This window comes from Salvia splendens, chromosome 8, assembly GCF_004379255.2.
Source record: "Salvia splendens isolate huo1 chromosome 8, SspV2, whole genome shotgun sequence".
Taxonomy (NCBI): Eukaryota; Viridiplantae; Streptophyta; class Magnoliopsida; order Lamiales; family Lamiaceae; genus Salvia; species Salvia splendens.
The window spans coordinates 33,160,763-33,180,872 of record NC_056039.1 but is presented as its reverse complement, the minus strand read 5'-3'; the positions used below and the strand labels follow the sequence as shown (position 1 = coordinate 33,180,872).

At 35.4% G+C, this 20,110-nt stretch overlaps 2 protein-coding genes across 5 annotated transcripts; both read right to left on the bottom strand.

Moving 5' to 3' along the window:
• Positions 1-2,629: 2,629 nt before the first annotated feature.
• On the bottom strand, positions 2,630-9,603 carry LOC121745442 (glutamate--cysteine ligase, chloroplastic-like). 4 transcript variants are annotated; one of them, XR_006038825.1, is made up of 18 exons: positions 9,453-9,603; positions 8,404-8,729; positions 7,964-8,114; positions 7,598-7,705; positions 6,934-7,026; positions 5,917-6,000; positions 5,746-5,814; positions 5,609-5,679; positions 5,427-5,495; positions 4,947-5,040; positions 4,755-4,844; positions 4,582-4,662; positions 4,134-4,226; positions 3,569-3,649; positions 3,345-3,414; positions 2,989-3,079; positions 2,854-2,907; positions 2,630-2,707 (listed from the first exon to the last, which is right to left on the bottom strand). XR_006038825.1 is itself a non-coding variant. In XM_042139355.1 (17 exons), the coding sequence occupies exons 2-16, from the start codon at positions 8,718-8,720 to the stop codon at positions 2,991-2,993; spliced, it is 1,560 nt and encodes a 519-aa protein (XP_041995289.1). In that variant the 5' UTR covers positions 8,721-8,729; positions 9,453-9,603; the 3' UTR covers positions 2,630-2,907; positions 2,989-2,990. The 4 variants fall into 4 exon arrangements, 2 of the variants coding, with proteins under 2 accessions (XP_041995289.1, XP_041995290.1); XM_042139355.1 differs by having other exon boundaries at positions 2,630-2,907; XM_042139356.1 differs by having other exon boundaries at positions 2,630-2,907; positions 9,445-9,596.
• A 3,723-nt stretch (positions 9,604-13,326) lies between these two features.
• On the bottom strand, positions 13,327-16,197 carry LOC121746239 (probable transcription factor GLK1). The gene is made up of 6 exons (XM_042140175.1): positions 15,469-16,197; positions 15,028-15,168; positions 14,337-14,660; positions 14,196-14,243; positions 13,972-14,103; positions 13,327-13,686 (listed from the first exon to the last, which is right to left on the bottom strand). Exons 1-6 carry the CDS (start codon positions 15,907-15,909, stop codon positions 13,537-13,539), a joined length of 1,236 nt encoding a protein of 411 aa, XP_041996109.1. The 5' UTR covers positions 15,910-16,197; the 3' UTR covers positions 13,327-13,536.
• Between the last annotated feature and the right edge of the window lie 3,913 nt (positions 16,198-20,110).

Below are 20,110 nucleotides of genomic sequence, written 5' to 3'. Positions count from 1 at the left end.
AACTTAAAATAATACACCTAAAAATAAAATACTTAAAACACACATTGCACACAAAAAAAGCACACACAAAATATTAAAGAGAAACAAATAAAACAATAGTAAAATAGAAACAAACAACTCCAAACAATCACGAGTGTCTCGATAGTTTTCCTTCACGCTCACACACATTATTTTGTACAGTACTAGCTATTTTATTTTATTTTATTTTATTTAAACACACCATGTGTTGAAGTACATGATAAAATAAGGTATACCTAGTACTTTCCTAAAATAATGTACTGGTTTTGATCGTGGAAATTTTGCTATAATTTTAAAAAATATAGATCACATTAGCCCTGTAAAAGTATTATAGAACTAAATATTCCTATTTCATCCAATATTACACATACTACTAGTATTAATTTGGCATTAAAAATATGACGTTTATATAGTTTGTGTGGTTTTTATTATGAAGCTATTATCGGTAAAAACAAAAGTTGACGTGTGTGCCAAAAAATACACGTGAACCTGTTGCATTCGTTGCAAAGTTATAAAAGATGGTTTTATTAGCAACGAAAAAAAAAAATAACCCTAGATAAAAGTATGAGGTCGATAAATTAGATAATAATCATAATATTGAGTTTTATAAACCTTGTTTGGTGGAGTTTATAGGGCCTGATATTAAATTTCAAAACATTAGCATATATGATTAGTTTTAGGATTCTTGTTTTTCTCAGTAAATAAAATTACTCTCGGATAATCTCGAAACAATTCAATATAGAATAATCTTAAAAATAAATTAATTTTAGTAAACAAAAGCCGAATTATGTTGCTCTCTAGAGTAGGTGAGAAAAAAACCACTATGTTTAGAGGTTGGCCATTGCTTTTTCAACTAGTCAAATCCATCCTTTAATCATACCTCTTTATATCTCTCCACATTGTATGGGTACAAATACAATTATTAGCATTTTCAAATAGTGTTGTGTTTGTCTTTGTTATTTTCAAGATTCCACAAAAATACAATATAGTCAAAACTTTGAAATGGGATTATAACTGGCAAAATATATTGTGAAACCTTATCTAATATATGTCCCCAAAATAGCTCATTTTAGTTGGTCTTGTTTTGTTTTTAGTTTTGTTGATGTTGGAGATACATAAAAAGGAAAATGAATAGTAGTACTATACTACTGTATCAATGAAAATAGAATGACCCCATATGAACAAGAGTGAATGAATAAATAAAAGAGAGTATTATAAAAAAATTGATACTATAATAATTGACAATGAAAAGTCCAAAACAAAATTGTGAGGCTCCAAATAAGCCACATAACACCTTTAAGTACTTGTTTTGGTGCTTGCTTTGGGAGCCCCATGCCCTAGTGATTTGTTTCAATTTTCTTTCCTAACATAGAAAATTCCAATTTTGTGATTCCCATCATCAATAAATGCTTTGCCAATTTTGATGAAAAATTATTTCAACACCAACATGTGTATTATATGATGTTATACGATGAAGGATAATATGATCACATAATTTCAATTTAAATAAAAAATATTCATTTGTTAGTGGTTTTATAAAATATTTAATTCACATGAAGAGTATAATTTTTCTTATAAAGGTCATAACCTTCATTGAAGTCAAAATCTTCTCTAAAATAAATAGAAAAGAGTATTAACATATGGACTTGCAAATAAGATTGTTAACTTAGTACTCCCTCCGTCCACAAAAGATAGTCTCATTTATGGATGGTACAGATTTTAATAAGAAATTGGTAAAGTAAGATATAGGAAGAGAAAAAGTTGGTAAAGTAAAGAAAAATTAGGTAATATATGAGAGGGGGGAGAAAATTGTGAAAGAGAAACTTTCCATTTTAAGAAATGAGATTATATTTTTTAGACATTCTAAAATGGTAAAATATGACTATTTTTCATGGAAAGGGGGTATTATAAATGTTTCACTAAAAAATGTTTTATGACCAGCCAAAATGTGACTCCATAGATTCATTCTATTAGAATGTCTTTAGAATAAAGAGTAAGTAAAAGAGAATAATAGTATAAATAGATTTGAGCATTAAAGAGTAATTACTTAGTATATTAATTATTGTTCTTTTCACGAGACTTTATAAACGATTCTTTTATTGCTGATACAATATAACTAGATTCTGTATTTATATTCAGCAACTAACTATAAATGCAATTAATTAATCATAGACTCCAATATCCAAGCTATGCAATTTCTAGTAATTTATTTTTGTTGTCGATCCATCAATGATTATATATGCTATTATTGCTCGAACCTTTTGAACTTTTAATTGCTGGAATTGTTTCGTCGAACTTGGTATGTTTGGATTTTGAAGAGCATCATTACTTTTATGTCACTTTGGTAAAGTTTGACCTTGTTTTAGCAAAACTTAGGGTTCGAGATATATTTCAATCTTATAATGTGTTGTAAAATAAATTAGCACTACAAATCTCCTTGTTGGTTGGTTGATGATATTTATGCATTTTTAATAGAAAAATACTACATTTGCTTTCATGAAAAATAAAGTTGCATATCACAGTACTAGGCAAGAAGTCACACTCGGCTCACGATAGATTGAGAGTTCAAATCAGCATGAATGCGAACAAGGAGCAGCAAAATCCATCACACTGCATCGTAACATGTCGGTTTTCTTGAATCCGGAAAATTGTAACCCGGTTTACGATTTTCTTGATACAATTTACAAAACTGCAATGTAAAACTCGAACAGAAAAGAGTAAACATGAAATGTCTTCATAAATCCGATAATTTAGAACGCGTATTGAAACATGTCGTAACCGAAACTTCCTTGACTAGGGGAACCATTATTGAATCCTCTTGAAAAAAAAACTTACAACTCATTATTTTGCTCCCCAAGCCTTGGTACTATCAAACTGACCTGCTCCAATCTTGAAAAAAGGAATGGAAAATGTCAATTATAAACAAAATGAAATAAAATCAAGCATGCTTAGAAGTATTTCTCAAACAACCTCTAGTAGAGCAGCTCCTCAAATACAGGATCGACACTTCGTCCCCACTTCCCGTGGTACAGAGCGAGGAGCTTTTCCGCTGGAGTTATGCCTGTATCAAGGATTTTCACGACAAATGTCAAATCAAATTCGTATCGAAAGGAAGTCGATAAATAATCAAGCGGGAGGGGGGTGTTTGCTTTGGGTGATAGCTTCACTGAGGCAAAACAATACAAATAAACCACCACATACTCGAACATTCATTGAGTGCTGGTGACCAATTGTCAATATTGGAACAGATGAGAAACAAATTTGAAAAGATTCCAGGAACTTATGCATGAAAAGAAACTAGTAGCAGTTTGGCGGTCGGTGCTCACCTGTATCAACAACTTCCGTCAATTCATTTAGAAATCCAGTCTCCTTGAAGCCTCTTCTTTCCAAGCCGTCCTATGAGAAAGAAACACAGTGAAAGATGAATAGTAGACACACAGAAATCGGAAGACCACTCAAGAGTCTTTCCCAGTAATCTAGTTAAAGCTATTACGTACAAATCAAAGGAAACCAGGACAGGACAAGGAGGGATTACTGTTACTTAAGTCACCTTAGAAAATTTGAGAACTTCTTGCGTGACATGCTTCAGCAGGCCATCACGAAATGGAGTCTTCAGACCCTCTTTTGGGACCTACTACAAAATTTTATATTAAAAGGGATCTTCATGGCTAGCTATAAAAGAATTTCGCAAGTTCAGAATGTTGGGGTTTATTAAAGAGTGCAAATTTTAAGATACGAGAGACATAAATTAGAAATTACAGAGCTAAGGAAGGTAACATGCTGATTTGTCTTCTGTGGCTCTGCCCATTATTTCATCACAAATCATCTTTGGTTTGTCAAAGCAGACTGAATTCTATCTCACCAAAGGATTGTTCTACCCAACATTAACTAATTTTGTGAAGATATCTCAAGTCAAATGGAAAGAAGTTATTTTGGAATAACATTGATTCTTAGCGAGAAAACCCAAAGTATAAGCACATACCCCACCTCTGGGACGTGAAGAAATCTTTTAACATATTCATAGTAAATGAACCAATAGTTTTCAATAAGCAAAGACATACGATCAAGACCTCTTGGATATCTGTTTCTTAGATATTAACTAGTGAGGATGTTACCTTATTTCTAAGCATCTCTCTTTCCTCGAGTGTCCAATCTGCTATCATGTCCAGAACATTTTGCAGAGAATCATTGTCATACAAGAGACCAACCTGAAACACAGTAATCTTAGTATAGCAAACCAAATTCAGTGGTCAAAAACCTGAATAAAGACTTAGCAAATTCAGAATCTTGAATCAGTTCATCTTCTATGCTATGAACATGCAGTATACATGCATGTCTAGGCTTGTTCTCACTATATCACACTCCTTATCAACCCCACCACCCTTGTCCTTCAATCTGTGAAGAGCTCGAGAAGTGTCATGCTTAAGGCACAGGCTGCACCAATTATTTTTCTTTATAAACCCTAAAAATATTTATGTTCTCATTTTCATAGGTTGATAAACGCAAGCATATAAACCCCCATAAACAAAGAACAAGATAAATATGCAGATTAAGAGAATGTACCCAAAATGCAGGTAGTGCGCATAGCCGCCTCCAAGGTCCTCCATCAGCACCCCTCATCTCCAAGTATCTTTTAAGCCTAACCTGGGGAAAGATAATAACCGATATTAGTAAAGCGGGGAAGATAACTGTTATTAACTGCCAACCATTTTTGCTCAATTATTCACAATACGAACCTCCGGAAATATTGTTGTTAAATGATTCTCCCAGTCGTTGAGAGTTGGATATTCACCTGGAAGAGAAGGAAGTTTCCCAGCCAAAAAGTCCTGCAGAAGATTTATAAGAGAATAACAGTCATGTCATGCCCAGAAGAATTACATGAAAGAATCTAAATAGAAAGAATCAGGTGGAGGTAATCAGGTAAATACCCGGAAGGACATTCCAGCACAATCTATATACTTTTTCTTCCGATAGACAAAGTACATTGGGACGTCAAGAGCATATTCTACATATTGTTCAAACCTATGCCAGCAAACAAATTCGCACTAAATGCAATCATACAAGAAGTCTATTAAAATCATAGGTGCCTCAAAGTTCTTTATGATTTAGTAACAGCATAAGAAAACTTCAAATGAGGAATGTCAAAAGGAAACATCTACTCTGAGCTTTTTTATTACATTGTGTTCAGTTGCTTTGATTAGTTAGATTTGTATCTTTCAATTATCAACAACATACATGCCATAAATCAAAAGTAAAAGAGTATTCTGGGAGATGTGACAAAACTCGTACACTGCTGACATAAACATACAGCTATGTAGAATTAGTATTTAGCAGACTAGATCCAACTTCCAACAATAACAAGATTTTTCATCTACATAGCCAAGAATTGGCATTAGAAGAGGACTTACCCAAAGGAGTCATCAAAGACAAAAGGAAGCATTCCAGATCGGTTATTGTCAGTATCGGTCCATATTTGGCTGTGCAGAAACATGAATTATCATGTCAACTACTTATTAGAAGAATAAATCAATTACATATAACTCAGGGCAGTAAAAACAGAACTATTTTAATCATGGGACATCATAACTACCTTCTCATGCTAAGATAACCGTTTGGTTTCCCTTCAGTGAATGGCGAATTTGCAAACAATGCCGTAGCTATCTATTAAATAAAAACATTAGATCCCATGCATTAATTATTTCCATCAAAAGAGTAATGCCAACTTACAGGCTGTAAGGCAAGACCAGCCCGAAATTTCTTTATCATATCAGCTTCGGAATCAAAATCCAGGTTCACCTATATAAGACAAAGTGAAAACAAACCTGAAAAAGTAGCTGGAAATGGAAGAATGAACACAATACATTGACACCCAACTTAAAATTCAGCATTTCTCCTCACCTGGACAGTACATGTTCGAAACATCATATCAAGTCCCAGCGACCCAACTTTGGGCATGTAATTTTTCATGATTACATATCTTCCCTGAGAATAGTTATGTTGTCAGCAGTATAGATAGAAACTCAACAAATCTCATATACGAATTAAAACTTGTACGAACATGACAAGGACAAATTGCAATATGCAATACACTATACCATCACTAAAGAAACATATATGCCATGCCATGCCATGATGAAATACAATATCCCAAAGCATATGAGAAAAAACCATCCGGAATTAAGACATGTACAATTGATTGAAACGTCCCAAGAAAATTAGAAGATCAGTGTGCAGTGAAAATTGGAAATTCTATGTACGATCAGTTAGAACCGTGGTGAGAACATGCCAGACAGAGTAGTTGTCTAACTGTGTCCAAATCTACAATTCAATTCCCCAACATGGTTTCTATCTATATGTAAGCTAATAAAAAGTGGGTATAGTGCAAAATAGCACTTATAGATAGTCAAAAACTACAAATTGTGCACCAATTTTGTTTCAACAATATATAGCCAAGTTTAACTTGAAGACGCATAAATTCCCTTCATTTAAGTAATCCATTTTTACCTTCTTTCACTTATTTAAATTTTCTATCTGTTTCTCTATTCCAAATTTTGCTTCTAGTATCAAAATCTTATATGTTTCAACAACAATTTCTTAATCCCTGAGCAGAGAATGGCACAATAACTATTTGACACATTTGCTCGATTTCCAAGCCATCATGCAGAGACATTATTTTCAAATTTCACTCGCAACCTTCTCAGGAAATGGGATGGAGATATGCTGTCATGCTGTGAGCATCGTTTAAAAGTTTGTCATTAGCATTCAAGAGTGGTGCACATGGCATCGTAACATTATCATCAAGAGTATTGTTGAAGTATTATATGTAGAAGAGTAGATGATTAAGTTTCTTATTCCTAGATATTTCAACCTAAATATAATTTGAAATTTAAATATATGAGTGCAAGTAGATGTTACCTTGGGCATTATTGGTATGTCTTCACGTCTCCATTTGGGCTGGAAGCCAATTCCTAAAAATCCAATCCCCATTTCTTCTGCAACAGCCTTAACCTGAGCATTTCATTAAACTTATATTATCCAGTGTATTTCATTGAACTGATTATTATCCCTTGAAGTAAGATTTGTAAAGAGAATTTCTGCAAGTTCAATGGACTGGGCATCTGGAGGTTCTTCTCAAAATTCGATCAGATGCATTATGCATGAAATAAAGGCACCTAATTTGAATGGCCCATGGGCTGAACTATACTTCTGAGGAAAGCTTCTCTCATTTAAGGAACATTGCAATTCTGAATAAATCTTTTTTATAATATGATAAAAAAATCATCTGATTTTGTGATAGAAATCGACTCTAGCCAATATCATTCCCACCAACTCTGGTTTGTCATCACATCTAAAAGGAACATATTTATCAGACGAAATAACTTTTCAAGTTAAAGAAGTCACTATGTGCAAAACTATAGTTCCCTTTTTCATGCAGTTGAGGTAACAACAGACAATCATATGTTCATCCAGGCCAAAGCACATCAGAAAACAAACAAACAAATGAAACTTCCGTGTAAGAAACAGATTACCAAAAGCACTAGATTCCTCAAACTTTGTACCACAAAACAGATCAACTAACCTGATAGAGATGAGAATTGACTTCAGCACAAGTTTGATGCAGAGTTTCAAGGGGTGCACCACTAAGCTCAAACTGGCCACCAGGCTCCAGCGAGATACTTTGATTATTCTGCCAGTTATTAAAAACTTAAAACAGTTTTAAGTGTGTCCTTAGCATCATAGATTTCAGATACGAGAATAGTGTTGTTCTAATGAACTTATTCATAAACTTGGAATTAAGTCAGGTAATATGTGTCCAGATAGAATAGGAGTTTAGCCATTAATATGTATTAGTAATTGCCAAATTTTACATGGAAACCAGTCCCAAGCAAATCTGTTTTTGGGAACGACCACATTTTTTTGGGAATTGAAGAAATAAATAACGTACCTGTTTGAGTCCAATAATGTTTTCACCTTCCATTATCTTATCCCAGTCAAATCTCTCAGATATACCATTAAGAAGCTCTGCTATCTGTTCATATTTCATGGGGTTTAATGTTCCGATCTCAAACCCAAACTTTTCATGTTCAGTGCCTATCCTGTACAAAAGAATGATATATCGTTTCATCAATTATCAGATTTTATTAAAATAAAATCAATGAAAGTATACATACTCATACTATATTAACTAGAAGTTGGATTCTCATAATGAAGCAAAATCCTTCCATAAAGTTCAAATAAACAAAAAAAAGTACTGGTGTTTGGAACAAACAAGAAATGCTGAATATCAACTCTAGAGCACATCATCACATATTGAAACTAGAGGATACTTTTGTAAGAACAAGATGCAATCAAAATCTTAGTACCAAGAAAAGCTATAACTTCAACCTCCAGTTTTCCTTGGGCTTGCAACCCGAAGCAAGGTAACCTACGAGATCTTCCTTTGTAAGTGGCTCGGTCGAGATAACAGCATCTTCTGTAGGAGGACTTGCAGCAACATATACTTGGCGCCGATGCCTGTTTCCCAGGCCAATGCCTACGGAACTCAGGCTTGGTTTCACCTTCAGGGAACTCCAAGAAGGGGACCGCATTCTGGCCGAGTCAACTGTGTTGGCAAAGCTATTAACACCATTGTGCCTAATTTTACACTGTATAATCTTGGAATGAATGCTGTGAGATGACCCAGGGTGGGACATCAATGCCATGACAAGCACCTGCATTAAAACATCAAAGAACCAATATGGAGGCTTAAGAAAAATGTTCTCACAACCAAATCAACATACTGTTACATAAAAAAATATCCAACCACGCGGTTCTCGACATTTTTGTTACGAAAATTCAATCGATTACGCACTAGCATGGTATGGTACCATCAGACTAAATCCTCAATGCACAAATCAGTGCGAATTATATCATTCATTCAATTCTTAAACTAAGTATGCAAAACCTGCAAATCAAAGAAATACTGATTTTCATGTTAATGGTGCAAAATATTATCTTATGAGCCGGAGAGGCATCAGCGGAATGATCATCAAAATTCTAAACATGCTGATGCTCAAATTAACCTTGTTTCAGTGTATGTTCCGCATTTTTTTCCATGATTAGAAACTTACATAATTTTTTAGCTTGTGTAACATTTGTTAACGCCGATACACACACACACACACAATTTCCCAACTATGATAACATCGGGCTTGAATTACAAATTCTCAGCAGCTCACTTATTTCAGTTAACTAATTAAACAATTGAGAATAATCCGCAAGTAAGTCTTATAGGAGAAACTTAAACTATAGTAAATTAATATTAAATCTAGAAATACACCGAATCCATGGCGTAGAAACCAACGCCAGAAAAATCCGAAGAAAAAAAACCAAAAAATGCACAATCAGTAACAGTAACACTCAATAGTAACGACACGAACTCGATACCTTACTACCTTTAATCGACTTCAAATAAACCGAATCAGAAGCACAAGTCACAGCAACGGAAAATGGCGTGATTGAAGAGTGGGATTTAGTGAGCAGAAACCTGAAAGAAAGAGGAAAAGAATGGCTATGGGGTTATTATAATGTGCGGCGCCGTTCACTCTTTTTGCTGTGGTCCATTTCATTTGTCATAAATTCTTTTGTAAGTTTATAAATGAAATTTTACTTTGTATAAATAAAACTTTTTATAATATCGAACTAGACTTCTCTTATAAACAATATTGATCTTCTATTTGTAAATTAGACTTCGGTTAAATACTTCAAATATAAATAAAGATTTTACTAAAACATCCGTGCATTTTATTTGTAGATAAGAGACTCTAGTCTAGTTAAATGTAAAATAATTATTATTTCTAAAATCAAATAGGAGCATTTTTTAAGGCCACATATGAATTCAAAAAAAGTTATTTGCAATGAGACTTTAACAAACAAAGATTTATCGTTGATAAAATTATCTGTGATGAGTATCAAATTTTTGAGCTATATGATTAATGGCGTCAATCCTTTTTCCCCTCATTTTTGAGCTATAAAATCATAGGTATTTTTTAGATTTCAATTTTGCATTTTTTTAAAAATCTACATTTTAAACTACTTATAGTAATTATGAAAATAGAGCAATAGATACTAATTTAGTTTTGCCTCTGAATAATTTTGGTGGAGAGAATGAGGGAAGATGAATTAAGATAGTAATTTCCATTTAAAATTGATGAGAAAGAGTAAGTATGTAAATGTTCTAAATAGCTCTTAATTAGAATTATTAATAGTATATTCTTATTCTTATTATAATAACATGTGCTCTACAGTAATGCTAAAAAAACTTAATTACTTACATTTAATCGTCTCATAACTAGTAACGGTCTCTACTTTCTTTTCACTTTTTACCTTTGTCTCCCCACATTTCTTACACCGGCCAAAGAAGTTTTACTAACGTAGCCAAAAACAATTTAAATCTTAGTACTATTACATAGTAGTACTATCTATGTAGGGATGCATTTATATTAGGAGCAATTTGGTAGGAAAAATAAATAAATAAAATATAATAAAAGTATGTTATTTTTAAATTATTTTTATTTATACAATTTCAAAATAGATGAGTCAGTCTATTTTATTAAACTGCTAATCTGAATAGGATCCCAATATATACAATATATTACATATACAAAATGAAATAAAGTGTCTTTTTCATATTGCGATCATTGACTTATTGTTTGACTACGCAGTGCTATATGGAGTATATTTATTTTATATATATTATTTCCTTCTTCTTAAGGCCATCCACAATGGGGCGGACGATAGCGCGTCCAAATCGGGCGCGCTATCATCCGCCACTGTGGCTCCGCGGACGACGGACGATGCGTCGTCAGCACCCGACGCTTAGTCCGCGGACGAAGCGCGGACGATAGGGCATCATCCGCATCATCGTCCGCGCCACTGTGGGAGGTGCGGACGATGCATCGCATTTTTTTTTTATTTTTTTTAATTCGAAATTTGTCTATTTAAACCTCGATTGTCATTCCATTTTTCATACGAACATTTCTCGCATCAGTTCTCTCATCTCTCACATCTCTCCAAATCTCACAAGCCAAAATGAACCACGACGACCAGAGTTCCTCGGAGGACGGTAGTCCGACCTTGACTCGAGCCTTAAATGCAGCCGTGCACGACGCAATGGCGGAATGCTTAGCCATAATTCAACGCGAGGAGGCGGCGGCGGCGGAGCAGATCCCCAGGCCTATTCGACGTCGGAAGTCTATCCGACACGATCACGCCGCAGCTCACGAACGTCTATTTGCAGACTATTTTGCCGAGCAACCACGGCGGGCCCGACTATTTTCCGCCGTAGGTTTAGAATGCCTCGTTACCTTTTTCTCAGCATTATCCAGACGTTGCAGTCACGCGATGAATACTTCCAGTATCAGGAAGATGGCATCGGCAGACCCAGGCTTACGCCGTTGCAAAAGTGTACAGTTGCACTCCGGCAGTTGGCCTACGGCACCAGCGCTGACATGTTCGACGAGTACCTCCACGTCGGGGATACAACAGGCCGCGAGTGCCTGAAGAGATTTTGTAGGGGAGTTGTCGAGGCCTACAACGACACATATTTGCGAAAAGCCGACGGCTGTAGATTGCCAGGGCCTAATGAGAATGCACGAGACGACGCACGACTTTCCTGGGATGCTAGGGAACATCGACTGTATGCACTGGTTGTGGAAGAATTGTCCGGCGGTGTGGAGAGGCCAATTTATTAGTGGATACAAGGGCAGCCGCCCGACGATGATCCTCGAGGCCGTCGCTGACTATCGGCTCTGGATCTGGCATGCTTACTTTGGTGTAGCCGGGTCGAACAACGACATCAACGTCCTCAACTCATCCACCCTCTTCACCGAGCAATGCAACGACAACGGCCCGGCCATCGAATTCACTGCCAACAGGCGCCAATACCGCATGGGGTACTACTTGGGCGATGGCATATACCCACGGTGGCCTGTTTTTCTGAAGACGATCAGTTACCCAATTGGTGATAAGAGAGTATTCTTTGCGCAAAAGCAGGAGGCAGCGCGCAAGGATGTGGAGCGGGCATTTGGTGTGCTCCAATCACGGTGGGCAATAGTGAAAGGGCCGGGGCGTCTCTGGTTCAAGGAAATCCTCGCCGATGTCATGTATGCGTGCATAATCTTGCACAACATGATAGTCGAACATGAAGGTGGGGGCATCACCGATTGGACCGATGACGGAATTGCATCCAGCTCCTCTAGCACGGCGACCGCGCCCCCCGCTCGAGGATTACCGACGGGCTTCAATGATGTTCTATCTAGACAGGCCTCAATGCACAACCAACACGACCATGCGCAGCTCATGAAGACATGATTGAAGAAGTGTGTGCCCGTAACCGCCGTCGCTGAGTTTGCCTATTTTTTTGTAATCCGTATTGTAATATATAATTTAGTAAATGAAATGAAAGTTTTTCTCAATTTTTGTAGTTATTTAAATATTCAAATAGAAGAAAATGCTTAGGGCACCCACTACATGTGGAAGGACATGAGGATAAAATGCTGACGTAGCGGTGCATAGGGCGGGCTTTAGGGCGCGCCTTAGGGCGGCCCGGCCCATTGTGGATGGCCTAAAGAAATAGTCTTATCGATGATAATATAGATTTTTGTATATAATTAGTAGAGTAAGATAAAAGAATAAAAAATTTAAATAATATAATAGATGATGAGACTTATAAATACTAAAGTAAAAGAATTAAAAGATAAAATATTTATAAATAGATGTAAATTAATTCTATCAGACCATGATAAAATGAAAAATTAGTCTATTTACATAAGATGGAAGGAGTATTAGATGGAAGGAGTATAAGATGGAGGGAGTATGTTAATAATTAATCATTATTTCACTCTGCATGCATAAATTTATAGTTTGATTTAAATTAAAAGGTAAATATCTGATTAATAGTAGTACTTCATCTTTTACCACTATCTTTAGCATCACTTTTTACTAACAAAAAACACATTATTTAATTTAATCTCTAGCTGGCTACCTAATGTATAAATTATAATGGTGCAAAATACATCAAAGTAGCCATCAACTTAATTTTAATAAATTATAAATTAGACACAAATCTTGATCAATGCATAATAAGATCAAATTGATCGCATTTACTCTAGGAGTAATTTAGTCCGAATTCATAAAAAACATTTTTATTTAATTACGTGTTATATTTTATTTATTTTCATACTTAAAACATATATAGTCAACAAATACACCATAAAATTCATAAAATTTTATGCCGAAGAATTGGAGTATTTAATTGAAAGTTTTCCGTCCGTGTAATACTCTATATATTTATGATGATCATAAGATAATTCACATTACAAAAAGTTAATCAAGACCAAAGCTTCACCATCCTCATCTTGTACACGAAGCAAGAAGTAAGAACAATTAATTCAGAAAAGAGAGAGATATGTTGAAATGTCGTCGAGTTGGTTTTGTTCTTGGCCGAAAACCTCCCAAGAACTATATCGGTGGCGGAGATCAGCCGCAAGCCGGCGGCACATTGGGCACCCCTTGCCGCTGCAGCTCCACCACCACGCTGTCCACAGACGGCGGCTTCAGCCCCAGCGGCAGCGGCAGCCACGGCTTCGATAGCACGTCTCCGATCGCCGCGTCCACGCTCTCCTTCGACTGCACCCACCATGATTTTTATTTAGATATACTATTAACCACACGAAATCAAACTATTTTTAAAAAAAAGTAGATTTGTTTGCTATGTTAAAAACAAAGAGATTATCGTCACATGCTGCTTAAATGCATCGTCTTATCTCTATACATGGTTCATACGCACTTAATTGTCTCACTATGATAAGAGTTTATCATATATAATAGTATTAGAATTATAAAAATTGTAGAATTTATACGTAATTGTTTGTAAAATTTTATAGAGAGAATATATATAAGAAAGGGGCTCACCGGATGAATGTCGGAAGGGGGTTGCGGAAGTGTTTGCCCCGGTGGAGGCATCGAGCTGCCGACGGCCCCCTGCTCCACTTTGTACATGGCAGGAGGCGGCGGTATGCCTGCAACTCCCGGAGGTGGAAACCTCTGTGATAATATTGCAAAACCCATAAAATTATAATCTACTTATTAATATAAAATACGAATTGAAGTACAGTATACCAAAATTTCGATATTACCGTGGGTTGCAGATACGGTGGGAAGCAAGGCGTACCCTGAGTAGGCACCTATACAAACACATTATGTATAAGCTAAAAAATAGTACTCCACTTGATTAATTAATTGCATGAGGCTTGAAGAGGTGCATTCGACAAACTTACATGGCTGTGGTGGTGGGGTAGCCAAAACGGATGGTCAGCCGGCGGCGGCGGCGGAGCTGGATGCCAACCATGCGGCGGAGGGGTTAGATGCTTTGGCCACATGGGCATTCCTGATTGGTCGACAGATGGGTGGCCCCACACATGTAGGGGTCTAAAATGAGGCATTGGAGTCACCGGCGGAAACCCCATCGTTGGTGCAATCCAAGGGCTTACATGCTCTCTCTTCCCATCGGCCGAGGCGGCAGCGTACACCTGCCGCCTCTGGCTCCAGCTCGCCGCCTCGGCTTCCCGGGCTAGCAAGTGCTTCCGGTGGGACCGGTATTTCTGCATAGCCCATCCATTATTCCTTTAGATTATATTTTATGATAATACTATTCGAAGGAGAAAGAATAAAGGGAAGCAAAATCGGAATACCCTTTTCAACACTTTTAATGTTATGAATGAAGAAATATGTGAATTTTTCGGATTTAAAAAATTGGCATAATATGTGACAAACTTTATAAATAAAATAAAAGTGGCCAAATTTCTAAAAGACAAATATTTGCAGACAAGTGCAGAAATACTGATACTATTATGCAGAAGTACTGAAAACAACAATAATGTGAAAAAGCCAATTCCAAATTTCCCAGAGACTAAAATTAATTAAAGTTATATGATTTGATTACTTTAGCATATATATAAATAAACATACTTGAAGATGGCTAGCAATATTGTGTCGAGTGAGACAATCGATTCCCATGAGCTCCAGAATTCTCGAAGGAACTGCTTTGTCCACGCCGAGCTGCTCCACCGCCTGCACGAATCTCCGGTGAAGCTCCGGCGTCCAATCCACCTACACCACACAGTTCAAAAAATTCATTCAATTTTCTCCATCTCCTAATTTGGTAAACACACACACATTCTGGTTAAGGTTTCATTAATTTTGAAAACAACATTTCATAGGAGGAGATTGGATTGCGCACACAGATTCTCGTGACCTATATACGCATATATACGTATACTTTCCCATGAATCGCGGGAGACTCATAAATATGAGAGAGAAAATTTGGGGAAAAAATTCAAAATCCAATTGGATAAACCCTAGTAGCTATGGAGAATTAATCAAATTTCGCTCTTAATCATGATTAATTACCTTAACTTTCCTCTTCCCGTTTTTGGAGTGAGAGATTGATTTCCTTCCTCTCTCAGTCTCCTTCGGCGACGGATTATTGATATTCGTCTCATCTCCTCCGCACACAGCTTCCTCCTCCGCCTTCGCCGCCGCCGGAGGAGGACTTATCTCCTGCTGCTGATTCTCCGAGGTGTTCTCGTCGTCGGATTTGTCGATCTCCGTCGTCTTCACCTCCGATTCCTCGCTCGCGCTGGCGGAGAACTCCGCGAGGAGCTCCGGATCCATCTCCAGATCCGGCAGCACGTCGCCGTCGCTGATTCCGAGGAAGAGATCGTCGAAATCAATGCTGTCGAGCAGATTTCCGGCGGAGAAATCGGGAAACTCGCTCTCGTCGATCGAGAAGGCTTCCATTTCGCCTTCTCTTTCATCCCTAGGGTTCATCAGCGGCGACACAGCCAGCATTACTAATCCAATCGGCACAATCAATCAACACTTTTTCTCTCTCTCTATATATATATATATTTTGTGCAATCAATATGTATATGTTGGATTTGGATTGCTTGCGATGTAAACTTTGGCAGGAGCTGAACTTAAACGACGTTTGTCGATTGGAAATTTATCGATTTTGAATCTGATGGAGTCCAACTTTTTGCCAGTTTAAGCATGGAGAGAGAGAGTGAGAGAGAGAGGGAGGAATGAGATGTCCACCACAATTTGGTGAAGGAGGGGGCTCTCAGCACAGTTTGTTTTTATGCTATATTATATACATATATGTATAATATTTTCCCAACATGTACGTTGTATGTATATGTGTGTATGAGTGAGGGTTTGTGGATGACCTTTTTTTGAAGTTTCAAAAAAATCTGTGTGAGACTGTAAAGCGTTTGCTCGTGAGTTGAGAGAGAGAGAGAGAGAGAGAGGGGCAAAATGACAATTGGATTGGAATTGGAATGATATGTACTGTATTATCTAATATACAGTAAAATGATAGGGATCTTATCAGTATACAATAGTAACGTAGTAGTGCTTGTGGTAGACACGGTCACGTTACATACCGTATCCAAGCTTAATTTTGTGCTTCTTAGCTGTAGAACGACCATCTCCAACGACACATCAAAACGAGTAATCCTACGAGGGGGAAGCTAGAACGAAGAAGTGTTGCAAATTTGCAATATATGAAGTGTTGAAATTAGGGTTAACTAATCCTAGTATCCCTTTTTTTATTTAATTGGTCACTTAAAATGGATTTGGCGAAGTCAATCCGGGTGGGTTTGGGGTTTGTTCATTAGCTAGTTACTAATTAATTTGCTGGTTTGGTCAATTAGCTTAATTTCATAAAATGAGTTTGGTCAATTAGTCAACTGTAATTATTGATCATAGAGTGTTGTGGGGTTTTCTGAAATTTAAGATTATGTAACTTTTCAAATTATGTACTAATATATTATTAATCTAAACTTATTATAGTTTTATATGATTATTAATTATGATGTGTTGTGGGGTTAATGTGAAATTTAAAACTACAAAAGTTAAGTACATAAATCGAGTGTACTATTTTGAGTTTGAGTTTAATTTTAATTTTTATTTAAATTTAATGAATTGAGTGGAATTACAGTGTGGTAGTGTAAATGGTTGTATTGACTTGCAAAATGCTGAAGTTAAAAAGACCACAAAGTGGTAATAGATCAAACGTTCAACGTAGTATCTAAAATCACTATGAAATAAAAACAAAAATACCTACTAATAATCAATATATTGTCATTTATACGTAATTCGTTCGAACTCAAGTTTACGAATCAAAACAACGAACTGATGATGAATATATTGTCATATAGTAGTAGTACATGATTCAATCGGACTCGAGCTTAATTTTAAACTATAAAAACTATTTACTGATTTATTTTATTGTGTGGAATGAATGAAAGTCCAATATATATGTCATTTAATATGCATTTCCATCAAATCATTTAAGTAAGAAGATAGATATACGAACTTTGTCCCAATGTTGGAAAGTGCAAGAAAGGGTAAATGCCACCAACTTTTGCCCATACTTTTGTGAGCAAGGTGATTATATTTCTACAAATTAATCATATTCACATTTGGAAAACAGAATAAAATATAATCAAAACTTGAAGTCGGATGAGCTCCACGTTAGTATATGCATGTCTACGAAATTCGATATCATTTTTATAATATTTAATTCACCCATACTATAGTTGATTTAACCTATTATATAGCATATTGCATGTATATAAATCTTTATAATAGATGGACAATTTTTTCTGAATTTTAACATGCAGACGTATATTCTATAATAAAATATAAATAGAATTTGTGGACAACATACAATGATACTCCTATATACTTGGTTTTAATTAAGGGACATTTTTGTTCGTTTGCCTTTTGGCCAATTCCATAATTTTTTCACAATTTTTTTAAAATTGAATTAACTTTTCAATTTTTTTCACAATTATTCTACAATGATTAAAATAAAAATAGTAAAACGACGCCATTCTATTCTGAGTGTTGATTAAACCGATGTCAATTCATCTATAACGATATGGTTTTGTTATTGTTACATTATTTTTTATCTTAGCCATCGTGTGGGCAATTACAAAAAAATCGAACAATGTTATATTCAAATTTAAAAAAATATGAAATTGACAAGAAATTTATGATAACCATCAAATAAAAGTAGAACTATACAAATAATGATATAACCACCTTTTAAAAGAATATTTATTTTATAAGACGATTATTCAACAGCGATGGAGGTGCCCACCAAAGCGAAGAACCTTGTTTGGTGTAATAGAAAGTTATTCATTATCCCATAATTGACTTCAAATAAAGCCTTAATAATTAATATATGGGCCCTTATCCTTTTGTTATCTTTTTTGGTATGTCTAATTGTCCCATTATTTTTGTGAAAAATCGGGAAAAAGATTAAAGGGTTAATACACAGTGACATGACATAAACCTGACTTTAATCTTGAAATTAAATGTGGTTGAAACGGCACGCTGTTACATGTGACTGGCAAACTACTTGAGGCCAGACATACAAAAAATTCTCTTTTAATAATACTTGCTATAAACATATTTATATTAGTATAATGTATCACAATTAATATTTATTACTAAACAAATAAAAGCTTTACTTATGGAATAGTCAATATATCAAATACTACTATATTTGAAATGAAGTATTAAAATATAATTATGAATGATGATTGGATATAATGAATCATAGTACTATGATTTACGATTTAGGAGAAAAATACATGAAATTTATAATTAAAAGTAAGATACAAATGGGCCAAAAAATAATTCTATGCCACTACTCCCTCTGGCCCTAGAGTAAATGATACTCCAAGAATTACCATTAAAGTGAAAACTAATAAAGAAACTAATAAAGAAATTTTGGACATATAATAATCACCAAGTACAAGCATTACCAACAAACAAGATTGATTTACCGATTTCCACCGTACAAAATGTAGCCCCAATCCAGTCAGCATCCCCCACTTCCGAGAATTACATTTTCTCATTTTATTTTTAATAAGAAAATTCGATCAAATTTAATTTAAGTAAATATTCGAATCCATGTATACTTCCGTGTATAATATCTGTCGCATATGAATTTGTCCAAAATATGAAAAAAAAATATGTATACTAAGTATTATAAATGCATCACTCACCCCTTAAAAGCCTTATAAGAGGGAGAGTTATCCACACTTATATGGAGGAGCTAGGATCATCACCAAGTCGACGTGGGATGAGATTTTTAAGAGTTTTAACACGCCCCTCACGTGTGGGCCGGAATGACACATCGTACTTCCATCACGTGGGTAGGCAAGAGAAGAGATAAAAGAGATAAATCCATCATCGACTTGGGCCCGCTCTGATACCATATTAGAAATGAGTCACTCACCCCTTAAAATGCCTTATAAGGGGGGGTTATTCACACTTATATAGAAGAGCTAGGATCATCACCAAGTCGACGTGAGATAAGATTTTTAACAGTTTTAACACTAAGTACATCTGGTAATCGATACAAATTTTCTTTCATGATCCAAAATTTTAGGGAAAAAATATAGTTTTCTCTTATATTTTCATTGCGCATATATATTTGATATTTGTAACATAGAAAGATGATCAAAGCATAACTAATCTTAGATGCATAACTAGATAACACAAATTTAGTTCACTATGAGAGTAATTTAGTTCACTATGATTTATACTCCTAGTGACGTATTTACTCAATGAAATATTTAGTTCACTACAATGGCGTTTTGGTTTACTCCATGTTTTCAAATTCATGTTGTGAACTAAAACGTCTGTATAGTGAACTAAATTCAATTCGTATTCTCTAATTATGCATTTAAGTAGTGATTTCCCTATATCACTAACCTATAATACTTACATCTATATATATACTCTTATTTGTCCCTATAAAAACATGAAAAGTTATTTAAATTCATTCAAGATGACCCTCGAAGTTATTAGGTCGTAAAACTATGAGCTAGCACTTAAAATACATGTATACTTCTAAAGCTAATTTCATCAAAATTTGATAAGAAAATCTATATGTGTATCCAAAATTCAAAATAAACCATAGAATTATTTTGGTCCGTATATGGCCAATTCAAGAACTGTTAAGTCAGCACTC